The sequence below is a fragment of the Tamandua tetradactyla genome, chromosome 8, assembly GCF_023851605.1.
Source record: "Tamandua tetradactyla isolate mTamTet1 chromosome 8, mTamTet1.pri, whole genome shotgun sequence".
Taxonomy (NCBI): domain Eukaryota; kingdom Metazoa; phylum Chordata; class Mammalia; order Pilosa; family Myrmecophagidae; genus Tamandua; species Tamandua tetradactyla.
Window position 1 is genome coordinate 122,716,260 of NC_135334.1, and position 17,067 is coordinate 122,733,326.

Here is a 17,067-nt window from a genome sequence, read left to right on the forward strand (position 1 = left end):
TCATTGCTTGAGGAATGGATAACTGAAGGGAGATCCTAGAAGGCAGAACATTAAATGAGTGCCTGTGTCAGGGAACAGTAAACCAGCTCTGTAGAGTTAACAACTGTGCTACCATCAGGGCTGAAAATACTTCACACCAACTTTCAGAAAGGTGGGCATTGTCCTCCTTTCTCTTGGCCAATGTCAAAGGAACATAATCAGCATTTTACACAATACTAAAGTTACTCTCATCTCTAATCAAACATAATGTGGAATTTGTAGAGCCAGGGTTTAAAAAGCCCTCTTCACATTTCTCAGCTCCAGTGAGTAGACTATATTGTCTTTTGAGTCTGAGAATTGGAGTGTAAAATTTATGAAATTTTATATGCCAGGCCTTCACCATTCCCTCAAGGCATCAGGTTAAGCCTAGCCCTTATACATACATTCAGTACACGTCACACACAGGCTACTACAACACAGTGGGTTCCTGTGTGGTGGCTTCTGCAGGTCAAACAGAATTGGTGGAAGAAAACAGATGGCTTCAAAAAGGGGAAGAGAAGAAAAACAGACGGTCATGTAGAACAGGGTGAGGGAAAAAGAAAGGAATAGAAAGAATAAGTGAAAGAAGCAGCATTATTTTCTGGTTTTGTTCTTCCCACCTGTCACGGCACTTCCCTTGCTGGCTGCCAGCAGGTTCCCTTGCAAACACAGCTGCAAGTGACAAAGAGCAGCTACTGTCCTACTTAGGCGGTCCCTTCCATGCTCCATATTGCAAACTGTACTGAAATGTCAATTGCTTGCAAGAAAGGGAATTATACACACATTAGAACCATGAATGGTAAACTGCTGCCTATATCTAACAAATAAGCATTGAGATCTGTAGGTTCCTTAAAAAATACATATGACTACCCAGCAAACAATAAAAAGTAACAGAATCAAGAGATTAAGTACCAAAAAATGTGGCTTATTTTAATTTTGTACATTTGTCAGCCCCGTGGTTAACTCAAAGTAAGCCCATAGTCAGTCATATATTTTACATAGTCACCACATGTTCAATTTGCTATGGGGTTCTGCTCTTCTGCAATTAAAAGAAAATTAAGAAGTTCTCCTCTTGCAAGGTTATGGATCGCCTCTAGGGATTTCCACTGGAGGGAAAGACTTCATACCAACTTTTAGGAAGGAGAGCTCATGTTGTTGGGGCAATTTTCTCTTTTTCTGCCTTTTTTGCCCAGATCTAGGCCAAGGCCAAGGCAAAGGGAACATAAGCAGCTTTTTAGACACAGGCTAATGTTGCCAGCAGTGTTCCAGTGGCCTTGCTCACGGCAGGAGGAAGTGTAGTGACTAATACCGCTGGGTCTTGTTGAAGAAAAGTGGCTGGCTTCCTTTGATCAAATGAGTGGTGTGCTGATCAGTGTGATTTCCCTGTTCTGCTGACTGTGAGCATGTTGGGGAGAGCAGGAGAGCTGGCTTCTGAGAGGCCCATGCAGGGAAGCAAATTCCACAGCTGCCGAATCACAGAAAGCAGTAAGAAATAAAAGAGGGCTGAACTGCAAGCAGACACCTCAATTCTGCCAGCATGTTACTTACTGATACAAGGACCTCTGGAAAGGGAATGTAGCGGGAGTTTCTATAATCTAATTCATCAATTGCAGTACTATACATAATTATTAAACCCAAGTGTTCAAGACCAGAGAGTCCAAGCTCCTGAAACTATAACTTAAAACATTTTAATCATTTCATTTTGAAAGGTAAGAAAGAATGAAGTTAAGATTTTTTAAAAGTTAAAATTTAAGAAACTGGAACTCAGCATGTATGGCCCTTGGCAGAGTTTGAGACAAAAGAAATACGGCCAGTACCTGAATGTGTGTGCAGGATTACAGCTGCATACAGCCCCTCTTCTATTTTCCAGAAAAGCAGCTGCTGGACTAACATGAGTTAATCTGTTTACATGCTATACAGATCTTTTTCTAGTAAACTTACAAAATTTACGTTAAGACAGATACAGTAGTCTCCTATTTCTCTGCTCCATTCAGCTGCTGCTGAGGAACACTTCAGTTATCTCAAATTTCATCAGCAGATTGTACTCCTTCCTGGCGGACAGCAACAAAGAGTGGCTTTCTGAAAGTACAGTCTCTGAGGTGAAATACACCTCAGAGTGCATTTAAAAGACTTCTTCCAAAAAGAAAAACTTTCCATCTTTAGAGTTTTAATTCTTGATAAAGAGTATGTGATTTTTTACACTAGATCTAATCATTGCAGCATTAAAGAGTAAACAGTCACCTGCAAATTGAGCAAATTGCTTTGGTTATTCTAGTACCGGAAATGAAATGGATTAGGTCAGCAGGTAGCATGTCATTTCAGTGCTGCCTGGGTGCCCAAAATGCAGTTAGGTCATTTTTATTTTAGTGACAGCAGGAATGAAAATTAGAGCATTTAACATTATCTCCCATCTCTATTCCCACAGTCATCTTGGGCACGAGAGTTTAGGGAAGCCCTTAAGTCTACATTTCCAGCAACCAAGCTGTGTCTGGGATCTCCAGAGATACCCAAGTTGAAGCTGTCTAAAGAAATCTGGAACAAGATACTCTGACTTTGGACATCAGAGACATAAAGCTTCTTGTTCACCACAGGAGAGTTCTCATTAATCTTCCGTTTGTAAGCATGTCATTGTATGATTCTATTTTGTAGTATTTTCCTTGAAGGAAGAGAATGGTCATATGACTCAACTCAAGGGAGTGTGGAATTTGTTCAATCCCTTTCTCTGTGGAGGAAGAGATTGGAGAAATGGAAGGGATCAGAAGGAGGAAAAGAATAGAAGGAAGGAATGGATTTAAACTAAGAAACAAAAAGGAAAGTGATAGAGGAGGAGCAGAGTGTGAGAAGAAGAAAGGGTGAACAGAATCCTTCTGTCTAGAAATGATGAGCCTCTTGAAATGATGGAACTTTAAACAATCCAACAACAACTTTTTTGTTAAGCCTCTTTTCTTCGTATACATATCAAACTCCTAGAATTCCAAAAATAATGTAGCCTTCCAAAGGGTTTTCCTATGATAACAGTCAAAATAAGGTAAGATTATTTAAGAATCCAGACCCTAGCACATGATAAAGTGATAATACTGAGCATGCTAAAGGAATAAGAAAAAAAAAAGGGTTTGATATTAAAGAACTTACAAATTTTAAGATCATACGTCTTATCTTTAGACAACTATTTTAATACATGTGATTCTATTTTCCTTAACACTTTTAGTAGTGGTAAACAGAAAGCAACAACAGCTTTAGAATCAGAAATCCAGACTCAGTAAGTTACCTATGACCTATGGCATTTGCCTGCACAGTATCTTTTCAGAAAACTACCCTTCTCCCACTTTCAGTGAAGGTTGTTCATCTAGGAATCATTCCACCTCTGCTTCAGGGGCGGTTTGTGACCCAGGTCTGGCCATTAGAGTATTCCAGAGGCCTGGCCACAATAAAGAACAACTGGTTCAAGTATGATCCTGAAAATCCTGCTCAGGTTTTGTGCTGGTGCTTTCAGAAAAAAAATTACTTTCTTCATCAGGGTTGATAAAATAGATTACAAACTTAGAGCTTCCAGAAGCCACCTCTGCCAATACAGGACAGTCAGCATAAAATGAAGCCAAAAGAAAGAGAGCTTAAAGCCCATAAATCAAACCATGCCTGAAACTAGCTATCCCTAAACTAATTAGTTATAGGAGCCACTAAATTCCCTTTTTGTTTCAATAACTTTGAGTTCAGCTTCTAACATTTGAAACTAAGTGTCTTCGCTTAAACACCAGCAATATAACCTTGGACAAGTCACTCAACCTCAATGCATTATCAGTTCTCTGAACTTCACAGAAGAGGGAAAACATATTTTGTATACCCTACAGAATTGAAAAGCATTAACTACTATACAAAACGGATTGATATTTTTAATTTTTTTATTGAGAAATCTTCAGACTACATACTTTCTGTACATAGTGCACAATCAATGGCTCACAATATCAACACATAGTTGTGTATTCATTACCATGATCATTTCTTAAGACAATTTGCATCATTCCAGAAAAAGAAAAAACTCATACATACCATACACCTTACCCCTCCTGCTCACTTATCACTAGTGTTTTCATTTGCCCAATTTATTTTACCCTTCATTTCCCCTATTATTTACTTATTTATTTATATCCATATTTTTTACTCATTTGTCCATACCTGGATATAAGGAGCATCAGACACAAAGTCATCATCACACAGTCACACTGTAAATGTTCTATCTTCAAACAATGGTCTTCTAGAATGTAGGCTACTGGAACACAGCTCAACAGTTTCAGGAACTTTCCTCTAGCCACTCCAGTACACCATAGACTAAAAAAGGATATCTATATAAGAATAACCTTCAGAATAGCCTCTCAACTCTGTTTGAAATCTCTCATCCACTGGAACTTTATTTTGTCTTATTTCTCTCTTCTCCCTATTGGTCAAGAAGGCTTTCTGAATCTCTCGATGCCAGGTCCTGGCTTATCACAGGCTTTCTGTCCCATGTTGCCAAGGAGATTTACACCCCTGGGAGTTAGGTTCCATGTAGGAAAAAGGCAGTGAGTTCACATGCTGAGTTGGCTTAGAGAGAGAATCCACATCTGAGCAATGAAAGAGGTTCTCTGAGGGTGACGCTTAGGCCTAATTTTAAGTAGGCTTAGCCTACTACCCTTTGCAGGAATAAGTTTCATAAGGGCGAACTCCAAGATTGAGGGCTTGGTCTATTGATATGGTTGTCCCCACTGCTTGTGAGACTATTAGAAATTCTCCAAATGGGGAAGTTGAATATTTCCTCCTTTCTCCCCACTCCCCCAAGGGGACTTTGCAAATACTTCTTTATTCACTGCCCAAATCGCTCTGGGAATTATCAGGGCATCACACTAACCTGGACAAACCAATAAAATCTCACACCCTATTCAAGATTCCATGTACTTATGGTGTTCAACTAAACTGACCATACAAGTTAAATGAGGAAATGTACTACCCAAACTATAAATTTTGTACCAAATAAACATCTCTCCCCTTATTCTCACCCAAAAGTTGAGGTTTTAAAATGTGGACGATATCATCCTTTACCCAGTCTTCTAGTATACCGTAGTCACATCTAGATCAGCTTCATTCATAGCTCTAGTTGAAGTCTGATCCCTTTTTCAACTTTTTAAGCAGTTCCTATAATGGAGTACTGCTCACATTCACAGCTTCAGAGCTCTAACTCTGAGTCTCAGGTGTCACATAAGTACCCAAAGTTTCTGGGAAAGACCATGTTATATACAAACAGTTCAGTATCTCAGAATTTAGAATTAACAGTTATATCTCATGAATATATGTGACTACTATAAGAGCTTACAATCTAGGATCCTTTATGATAAGCCGCAACCTGATAACACATACTTTCAACTTTACTTCACCGATTTTTTTTATTATAGTTAGTCTGTGATTGAGGCATAATAACATTTGTCTTTTTTTCCCTTACATTTCGTTCAACATACAGCTCCTAAGGTTCATTCACCTAGTCACAAGGCATTGATGTTTTAAATAAAACAAAAGGTAGGGACAGAATTAAGATATTCATGTACTTGAATAGTTCCTGGCTGCAAGTGCTGAGAAGATAGCATTCTACTTATACCAGTTTTCTCATCATTTGCCCTGGTGAAGCATCTGAAATCTTTATCAGGTCAGTTAATCACCTAGAAAACCTTATATATTTTCCCTTTTACTTTCAGTTAACAATGCTTTTCCACTCTCCTGGACAGCCCTGACCACGCCTTTTAAGTAGCTTAATATGAAAGAATCACAGAAAGGGCAATTTAACAGCTTCATCTTCAAGTTGTATGTGGGGGGAAAGGGGAAGTTGTAAGGTTATGTACTAAGTGTCCATGCGTGTACACCTACTAGAGGATGGGTTTAAGGAATAATTCCCACAAGAAGGCAAATCAGGGGTGAAAAGAAGCAAACCCTATACAACAAAGGAAAATTCTAAGTGCCTCATCTAATGTGCCAGACAGCACCACCTTCCCTCCAAAAGCATTATTCTACTAAGGGCACAATTGAACTACTAAATTTAAATTACAAATTTGTAATTAAAATACATATTTCAGACTGTGATTAACCATCCTGATGAAATGCTTGCCAAAAGAACACTAAGTCACATTTCTCACTGGTAGCAGAAAGAGTAAAAATCTAAAAAAACATCAGTACAAAAGAAGGATTCTTAGTGAAACAAATATATAAAAGTAAAGGTACTTATTTCTAGACCTGGTTTGAATGATATAAATAGAAAAATAAGAAAAACACAACTATATTTTTCAAACGCTAGAAAGAAAAACAATGAACGCACTATACATTCTTGGACCTAGAGATTAAGTATGAATGAAATAACACTTAAGAGAAGATTTGATTTTAAGATGTTTTCAATACCTTTGACACCAGTTAGGTTTTATTCATTATACATAAAATCATAACTACATGCTGTGACTCAAAAAAAACCAAATCCATGGCTCAGTACTTTCTAACTTCAAAATATTTCATATAAGCTGAATATTAATATTTAAAGCAAACAAAAGATATGAACAGACATTTTACAGAAGAAGAAATACAAATGGCTAAAAAGCACATGAAAAGATGTTCATCTTCAGTAGCTATTAGGGAAATGTAAATCACAACCACAATGAGATATCATCTCACCCCAACAAGGATGGCTGCCATAAACAAACAGGAAACTACAAATGTTGGAGAAGATGTAGAGAAATCTGAACGTTTATTCACTGCTACTGGGAATGTATAATGGTACAGCCACAGTGGAAGACAGTTTGGTGTTTCCTTAGATTATTAAATATAGAGGTGCCCTATACCCAGCAATACAAGTACTCAGAATATACTCGGAAGAGCTGAAAGCAGTGACATGAATAGACATTTGCATGCCAATGTTCATAATGGCATTATTCACAAATGGCAAAAGATGGAAAAAATTCAAGTGTCCAATACAAAAAGAGTGGATAAACAAAACATGGTACATACATACAAAGGACTATTACGCAGTAGTAAGAAGAAATGAGGTCCTGAAACATATGACAGCATGGGCATAGCTTGTAGCATAATGCTAAGTGAAATAAGCCAGACAGAAAAAGGTAGACACTATAGGATTTCACTAAAATGAACCTCCTAAAAATGCAAACTCAGAGTTGTAGAATATAGAGGGCCTAGAGATAGATAGAAGCCAAAGAAAGGGGAGCAGTTACTTAGTGTGTACAGACTTGTTGATGAGGATGAACTTAAATGTATTGGAATGCATAGAGTTATGGTAGCTTGTTAGGGGGATTATAAGTAACAGTGTCATAATGAAGGTGAATATGATTGAAAGGAGTTGTTTAGAGCCATGAATCTCACCGATTAGCAACACAAATATAAATAAGTTCTAGTAAGAACTACTTCAAAAGGTATGGCACTTGTACAAAGAGTGAATAATAGAGGGGTATATGGGAAAAATTACCCACTACAAGCTATGTCTATATTTAATTGGAATAACCCCCTAGTACTACGACAATGCTAGGGGTAAATAATTAGGGGGGAGATAAGAGTTAGGAGCTATAACTACACGTTAAAAAGTACTTTGACAGATGACTTCGGGAAGATGGCTGAATAGACTAGCTAGAGCCTAGCCCTGCTCCACGGAAAAGTCAGAGAAGGGACAGGAGGGTAACTGAGGTGGCGATTCGGGAGTGGAGCTGACCTGGGAGAGCCTTCTGCACCACATGCAGCAGCCCTGTTTGCAGAGGCTGAGGAGCTGAGAGGAAGAAAGCTGGAACCTGGCGCAGAGGCAAGGAGCCTGTGGGAGTGCATGGACAGGAGCCCGGGACTAGAAGTTGGCCAGGCCACGTTCCTTGGACACACTACCGTCACCAGCGCAGTCCAGTGAACAGCAATTCACTCAATACCCCACACACCTCAACCCCATCATTTGCTCCCATTCCCCACGCTCCAGGCACCCACCCCCCCACCAATCATCAGTGCATGTATGCCCACCCCAAGTGCAGCCCAACCCTCTCCTGTACCCTCCCAAGCACTATCTCCCACTCTCTGTTCCCTGCAGGTTGTTGCCAGCACATAAAGGCCTGGGCACTAACCCCCATATCTAGGCTACCCCCGCCCCCCACCCACAGTGTCGCACAGCCTCACCCCACCATCCCTGAGCTCTGTGCATCTGTTTATGGCACTCCCAGACCCACGCATGCGCACGGTACCCCAATCACGACATTCAGCTCTGGGAACTGCACTTTACAGCAGTTCTAGAACTGCGCATGAGCACAGCCCTCAGCCTCACTTCCCAGTTCTGAGAAAGTGCTGACCTGCACAGCCAGGTCACATCTGCCTCCAATCCATGAAGGAATAAAGCCAACCTGCTGCTACAGCTCTACACATGCACACAAAGGGCCCGGTGTCTTAGACCAGCACACACCAGGGTTACGCCCACCAGACCGGTGCACACACAGCTACAACCTCCCTGGAGGTTGGGTGCCACCTTCACAAGCATTGGCATAATTTCCCCAACCTGTACCTACACCTGCTCTGAATCAAATCACTGTACTGAATGCCCACCCCATACCCTGCTCCAGGTTTTACAACCATCCACAAACACAAGGCCTTAGACAACTGAAAGAAATCAGCTCCCAAAGTAAATCAATCAAGATATTTATATGCAATGAAGACAGCAGAAGATCACTAGGCATATCACAATGCAGACAGATATAGCCCTGCCTAAAGACCAAATTAAAACACCTGAGGAGACAGGGACATTGGAACAATTAATCAAAGATGTTCATACAACTCTACTTACTAAAATAAGTGGGATAGCAAATGACATAAAGGAGATTAAGAAAACAGTAGAAAACCATAAAGGGGAATTTGAAAGAATTAATAGAAAAATAGCAGAAATCACAGAGATTAAAGACTCTGTTGACCAAATAAAAACCATACCAGAGGCACACAACACCAGATTTGAAGAGACAGAAGAAAGAATAAGTAATATAGAGGACAGGATAATTGACTTTGAAGACTCAAAACAGCAAATGGCAAAAAAGATGGAAAAAATTGAGTGAGAACTCAGGGAAATGATAACAAAACAAAGCATACAAATAGAAGAATCACTGGTGTCCCAGAAGGAGTAGAGAGAGTAAAGGGCTAGGAAAAGTAGTTGAGGATATAATGGGGGAAAACTTCCCAACCCTCATAAAGGATATAAATATACAAGTCAAAGAAGCCCAAAGAACTCCAAACAGAATAAATCCAAATGGGCCTTCCCCAAGGCACATACTAATCAGTCTGTCAAATGTTGAAGAGAAGCAGAAAATCATGAAAGCAGCAAGAGAAAAACAATCTACTACATACAAGGGAAATCAAATAAGACTGAGTTCAGACTAACCCTGGGGGTGAGAAGGCAGTGGTATGATATACAAGATCTGGAAAGAGAAAGACTTCCAGCCAAAAATTATGTACTCAGCCAAACTGTCCTTCAAAATTGAGAAAGAGATCAAAGTTTTCACAAACAAAGAAGACCTGAAAGAATTTGTTAACAAGAGACCACCCCTACAAGAAATACTAAAACGAGTTCTGCCGGCTGGAAAAAAAGACAGGAGAGGGAGGTCTGGAGGAGGGCACAGAATTGAAGAGTACCACTAAGGGTAATTTAAAGAACACAAAGGGAAGAAGAATATATAGAGCTGACAAATAAAGATAAGATGGAAGAATCAAGAAATGCATTTTCAGTAATAACTCTGAATGTCAGCAGACTAAATTTACCAATTAAAAGATACAGGTTGGCAGAATGGATTAAGAAACACAATCCAGCTATATACTGCTTACAAGAGACTCATCTTAGACGCAAGGATACAAATAGATTGAAAGTGAAAGGATGGAAAAGGATTTTCCACATAAGTTGTAACCAAAAGAAAGCAGGAGTACCTATACTAATATCAGACAAAACAGACTTAAAAAATGTAAAGACATCATAAGAGACAAAGAAGGACACTATATACTAATTAAAGGTTCAATTCACCAAGAAGATATAACAATCATAAATGTTTATGCTCCCAATCAAGGAACTTCAAAGTACATGAGACAGACATTGGGGAAACTGAGGGGAACGATATATGTTTCAACAATAATAGTGGGAGACTTCAATACACCACTCTTCTCTATAGACAGAACAATGAGACAGAAGATCAACAAGGAAATAGAGAAGTTAAATACCTTGATAAATGAATTAGAACTAACAAATATACACAGGTCATTGCACCACAAAGCACAAGGTTATACATTCTTCTCTAGTGCTCATGGAACATTCTCCAGGACAGATCATGTGTGGGGGCACAAAACAGTTCTTTATAAATTTAAAAATGCTGAAATTATTCAAAGCAATTTCTCTGATTACAATGGGATGAAGTTACATTTCAATAACCACCAAAGAACGAGAACATTCACAAATATATGGACACTAAATAACATACTCTTAAATAATCAGTGGTTCAAAGAAAAAAACTGCTACAGTAATCAGCAGGTATCTGGAGATGAATGAAACTGAGAATACAACTTATCAGAACTTATGGGATTTGGCAAAGGCTGTGCTGAGAGGGAAATTTATTGTCCTAAAGGCCTATATTAAAAAACAAGAAAGAACAAAAATTGAGGACTTAACAGCAAACCTGGAGGAACTTGAGAAGGAACAGCAAACTAACACCAAAGCAAATAAGAGAAGAAAAACAATAAAGATTGAAGCAGAGATAAATGAATGGAAGGACAATAGAAAAAAATCAATAAAACCAAAAGTTGGTTCTTTGAGAAAATCAATAAAATTGATGGGCCACTAGCAAGACTGACAAAGAAAAAAAGAGAGAGGATGCTATGAACAAAATCAGAAATGAGCAGGGGTGCATTACCACAGACCATGAAGAAATAAAATAAATCATAAGAGGATACTATGAACAACTATATGCCAACAAACCAGACAACTCAGATGAAAGGGACAAATTTCTGGAGACACACAAACAAGCTACACTTACTCAGGAAGAAATAGAAGATCTCGCTCTTTCTCCGCGGGCGGCGCTCCCGCTACCAGCCAGCCAGCCCTCCTCTCCCTCTTTCTACGCGGGCGGGGCTCCCACCGCCACCCAGCCAGCCTTCCTCTCCCTCTTTCTTCGCGGTCGGCACTCCCGCCGCCACCCAGCCAGCCCTCTTCCCCCTTCTCCGCCGGTGGCGCTCCCGCTGCCATCTTGCCCTCCTCTTTCCCCTCCTGCTCCGGCGCTTCATTCTCCATCTTATCCTTCCCTTTCTCCTCCTACTCCGGCGGCTCTCCAACTACCATCGTGCCCTCTGCCGCCTTCACCAGCTCCTCCGCCACCATCCTCGACTAAGCCTTGCCACCCTCACCTTTCCTCCTCCAGAACAGCTACTGGGGGTAGTGGAGACGATACAGAGCAGCTCCCGGAGCCACGAGGGAGATCAAAGGGACGGCGTACCCCATCCTGGAACGGCTGACTGTCTGGAAGAACCAGCTCCAGTGAGATCGCCGAAGGGCGTGGGCTTTCCCGGGTGGGGCGGCAAGCGGCCGGAGTCCCTCCCTTCCTCCTTCCCAGGCCAGCTGGCAGAATTGGGCAGGCGGTCCCCTCGGGCCGCGGCGGCTGGCGCCCCGACCACGCGAGGCCCGCCGGACCAACTGAGAGAGTTGGGTCGGAAATCCCCAGACCGCGGAGAACGGTGACCGGGGGGTCCCTTCCAAACATGTGAATCCCCGGTCCAGCTGGGAACGGTGCACTTTCCAGGGCCGCGGTGGCTGGCGCCCTCCCGCCAAGCTTGGTGCCCCGGGCCGACTAGGAAATTCAGTTGGGTGCTCTCCCGGGCTGCGGCGGCCGGCGACCCTCCCTGTGCTTGGACCCCCGGGCCGGCTGGCACTCTTCCAAGACGCTTCGGCTGCCGAACCTCCCCTACGGCGAGAGTTTTCCAAGGTTAAAGGAACCACAGCACCTTTTGCTGGTGGAACCAGCAGACAAACGTGTGCCACGAGCACCACCTACTGGGCAGGATAGGAAAGACAAAACCCAGAGATTTCACAGAAGGATCTTTCAGCCTGTTGGGATCAACACCCAGGGAAGTCTGATTAAATGCCCAGATGCCAGCAGAGGATAACGGATCACGCTCAGAAAATTGAAAATATGGCCCAGTCAAAGGAACAGACCAATAGTTCAAATGAGATACAGGAGCTGAAACAACTAATGCTGAATATACGAACAGAAATGGAAAACCTCTTCAAAAACGAACTCGATAAATTGAGGGAGGACATGAAGAAGACATGGGCTGATCAAAAAGAAGAAATAGAAAAACTGAAAAAACAAATCACAGAGCTTATGGAAGTGAAGGATAAAGTAGAAAAGATGGAAAAAACAATGGATACCTACAATGATAGATTTAAAGAGACAGAAGATAGAATTAGTGATTTGGAGGATGGAACATCTCAATTCCAAAAAGAAGCAGAAACTATCCGGAAAAGAATGGAAAAATTTGAACAGGGTATCAGGGAACTCAAGGACAATATGAACCGCACAAATATACGTGTTGTGGGTGTCCCAGAAGGAGAAGAGAAGGGAAAAGGAGGAGAAAAACTAATGGAAGAAATTATCACTGAAAATTTCCCAACTCTTATGAAAGACCTAAAATTACAGATCCAAGAAGTGCAGCGCACCCCAAAGAGATTAGACCCAAATAGGCGTTCTCCAAGACACTTACTAGTTAGAATGTCAGAGGTCAAAGAGAAAGAGAGAATCTTGAAAGTAGCGAGAGAGAAGCAATACATCACATACAAGGGAAACCCAATAAGACTATGTGTAGATTTCTCAGCAGAAACCATGGAAGCTAGAAGACAGTGGGATGATATATTTAAGTTACTAAAAGAGAAAAACTGCCAACCAAGACTCCTATATCTAGCAAAATTATCCTTCAAAAATGAGGGAGAAATTAAAACATTCTCAGACAAAAAGTCACTGAGAGAATTTGTGACCAAGAGACCAGCTCTGCAAGAAATACTAAAGGGAGCACTAGAGTCAGATACAAAAAGACAGAAGAGAGAGGTATGGAGAAGAGTGTAGAAAGAAGGAAAATCAGATATGATATATATATAATACAAAAGGCAAAATGGCAGAGGAAAATATTATCCAAACAGTAATAACTCTAAATGTTAATGGACTGAATTCCCCAATCAAAAGACATAGACTGGCAGAATGGATTAAAAAACAGGATCCTTCTATATGCTGTCTACAGGAAATACATCTTAGACCCAAAGATAAACATAGGTTGAAAGTGAAAGGTTGGGAAAAGATATTTCATGCAAATAACAACCAGAAAAGAGCAGGAGTGGCTATACTAATATCCAACAAATTAGACTCCAAATGTAAAACAGTTAAAGAGACAAAGAAGGACACTATATACTAATAAAAGGAACAATTAAAGAAGAAGACATAACAATCATAAATATTTATGCACCGAACCAGAATGCCCCAAAATACGTGAGGAATACACTGCAGACACTGAAATGGGAAATAGACACATATACCATAATAGTTGGAGACTTCAATTCACCACTCTCATCAATGGACAGAACATCCAGACAGAGGATCAATAAAGAAATAGAGAATCTGAATATTACTATAAATGAGCTAGACTTAACAGACATTTATAGGACATTACATCCCACAACAGCAGGATACACCTTTTTCTCAAGTGCTCATGGATCATTCTCAAAGACAGACCATATGCTGGATCACAAAGCAAGTCTTAACAAATTTAAAAAGATTGAAATCATACACAACACTTTCTCGGATCATAAAGGAATGAAGTTAGAAATCAATAATAGGCGGAGGGCCAGAAAATTCACAAATACGTTGAGGCTCAACAACACACTCTTAAACAACCAGTGGGTCAAAGAAGAAATTGCAAGAGAAATTAGTAAATACCTTGAGGCGAAAGAAAACGAAAACACAACATATCAAAACCTATGGGACGCAGCAAAGGCAGTGCTAAGAGGGAAATTTATTGCCCTAAATGCCTATATCAGAAAAGAAGAAAAGGCAAAAATGCAGGAATTAACTGTCCACTTGGAAGAACTGGAGAAAGAACAGCAAACTAATCCCAAAGCAAGCAAAAGGAAAGAAATAACAAAGATTAGAACAGAAATAAATGAAATTGAAAACATGAAAACAATAGAGAAAATCAATAAGACCAGAAGTTGGTTCTATGAGAAAAATCAATAAGATTGATGGGCCCTTAGCAAGATTGACAAAAAGAAGAAGAGAGAGGATGCAAATAAATAAGATCAGAAATGGAAGAGGAGACACAACTACTGACCTCACAGAAATAAAGGAGGTAATAACAGGATACTATGAACAACTTTACGCTAATAAATACAACAATTTAGATGAAATGGACGGGTTCCTGGAAAGACATGAACAACCAACTTTGACTCAAGAAGAAATAGATGACCTCAACAAACCAATCACAAGTAAAGAGATTGAATTAGTCATTCAAAAGCTCCCTAAAAAGAAAAGTCCAGGGCCAGTCGGCTTCACATGTGAATTCTATCAAACATTCCAGAAAGAATTAGTACCAACTCTCCTCAAACTCTTCAACATAATCGAAGTGGAGGGAAAACTACCTAATTCATTCTATGAAGCCAACATCACCCTCATACCAAAACCAGGCAAAGATATTACAAAAAAAGAAAACTACAGACCAATCTCTCTAATGAATATAGATGCAAAAATCCTCAATAAAATTCTAGCAAATCGTATCCAACAACACATTAAAAGAATTATACATCATGACCAAGTAGGATTCATCCCAGGTATGCAAGGATGGTTCAACATAAGAAAATCAATTAATGTAATACACCACATCAACAAATCAAAGCAGAAAAATCACATGATCATCTCAATTGATGCAGAGAAGGCATTTGACAAGATTCAACATCCTTTCCTGTTGAAAACACTTCAAAAGATAGGAATACAAGGGAACTTCCTTAAAATGATAGAGGGAATATATGAAAAACCCACAGCTAATATCATCCTTAATGGGGAAAAATTGAAAACTTTCCCCCTAACATCAGGAACAAGACAAGGATGTCCACTATCACCACTTTTATTCAACATTGTGTTGGAAGTTCTAGCCAGAGCAATTAGACAAGAAAAAGAAATACAAGGCATCAAAATTGGAAGGAAGTAGTAAAACTATCACTGTTTGCAGAGGATATGATACTATACGTAGAAAACACAGAAAAATCCACAACAAAATTACTAGAGCTAATAAATGAGTACAGCAAAGTAGCAGGCTACAAGATCAACATTCAAAAATCTGTAGCTTTTCTATACACTAGTAATGAACAAGCTGAGGGGGAAATCAAGAAACGAATCCCATTTACAATCGCAACTAAAAGAATAAAATACCTAGGAATAAATTTAACCAAAGAGACAAAAAACCTATATAAAGAAAACTACAAAAAACTGCTAAAAGAAATCACAGAAGACCTAAATAGATGGAAGGGCATACCGTGTTCATGGATTGGAAGACTAAATATAATTAAGATGTCAATCCTACCTAAACTGATCTACAGATTCAATGCAATACCAATCAAAATCCCAACAACTTATTTTTCAGAATTAGAAAAACCAATAAGCAAATTTATCTGGAAGGGTAGGTTGCCCCGAATTGCTAAAAACATCTTGAGGAAAAAAAAACGAGGCTGGAGGTCTCGTGATGCCGGACTTTAAGGCATATTATGAAGCCACAGTGGTCAAAACAGCATGGTATTGGCATAAAGACAGATATATCGACCAATGGAATCGAATAGAGTGCTCAGATATAGACCCTCTCATTTATGGACATTTGATCTTTGATAAGGCAGTCAAGCCAATTCACCTGGGACATAACAGTCTCTTCAATAAATGGTGCCTAGAGAAGTGGATATCCATATGTAAAAGAATGAAAGAAGACCCGCATCTCACACCTTATACAAAAGTTAACTCAAAATGGATCAAAGATTTAAACATTAGGTCTAAGCCCATAAAACAGTTAGAGGAAAATGTAGGGAGATATCTTATGAATCTTACAACTGGAGGTGGTTTTATGGACCTTAAACCTAAAGCAAGAGCACTGAAGAAAGAAAGAAATAAATGGGAACTCCTCAAAATTAAACACTTTTGTGCATCGAAGAACTTCTTCAAGAAAGTAGAAAGACAGCCTACACAATGGGAGATAATATTTGGAAATGACATATCAGATAAAGGTCTAGTATCCAGAATATATAAAGAGATTGTTCAACTCAACAACAAAAAGACAGCCAACCCAATTACAAAATGGAAAAAAGACTTGAACAGACACCTACCAGAAGAGGAAATACGGATGGCCAAGAGGCACATGAAGAGATGCTCAATGTCCCTGGCCATTAGAGAAATGCAAATCAAAACCACAATGAGATATCAGCTCACACCCACCAGAATGGCCATTATCAACAAAACAGAAAATGACAACTGCTGGAGAGGATGCGGTGAAAGAGGCACACTTATCCACTGTTGGTGGGAATGTCAAAGGGTGCAACCACTGTGGAAGGCAGTTTGGCGGTTCCTCAAAAAGCTGAATATAGAATTGCCATACGACCCAGCAATACCATTGCTAGGTATCTACTCAAAGGACTTAAGGGCAAAGACACAAACGGACATTTGCACACCAATGTTTATAGCAGCGTTATTTACAATTGCAAAGAGATGGAAACAGCCAAAATCTCCATCAACAGAAGAATGGCTAAATAAACTGTGGTATATACATACGATGGAATATTATGCAGCTTTAAGACAAGATAAACTTATGAAGCATGTAATAACATGGATGGACCTAGAGAATATTATGCTGAGTGAGTCCAGCCAAAAACTAAAGGACAAATACTGTATGGTCCCACTGATGGAACCGACATTTGAGAATAAACTTGAAATATGTCATTGGTAACAGAGTCCAGCAGGA

At 39.9% G+C, this 17,067-nt stretch overlaps 1 protein-coding gene across 20 annotated transcripts in view; it reads right to left on the bottom strand.

The window, feature by feature from the left end:
* PHF21A (PHD finger protein 21A) overlaps positions 1-17,067 on the bottom strand; it is a 289,223-nt gene that overhangs the window by 138,981 nt on the left and 133,175 nt on the right. For 3 of the 20 annotated variants that reach the window (XM_077114520.1, XM_077114521.1, XM_077114519.1), the window contains exon 3: positions 4,192-4,344. The exons of 16 other annotated variants lie outside the window; for them this stretch is intronic. In XM_077114520.1, the coding sequence (XP_076970635.1) occupies positions 4,192-4,226 (35 nt within the window). In that variant the 5' untranslated portion in view covers positions 4,227-4,344. Of the gene's footprint in view, positions 1-4,191; positions 4,345-17,067 lie in introns of those variants that run through there. One more of the 20 variants, XM_077114540.1, reaches the window with a different exon arrangement.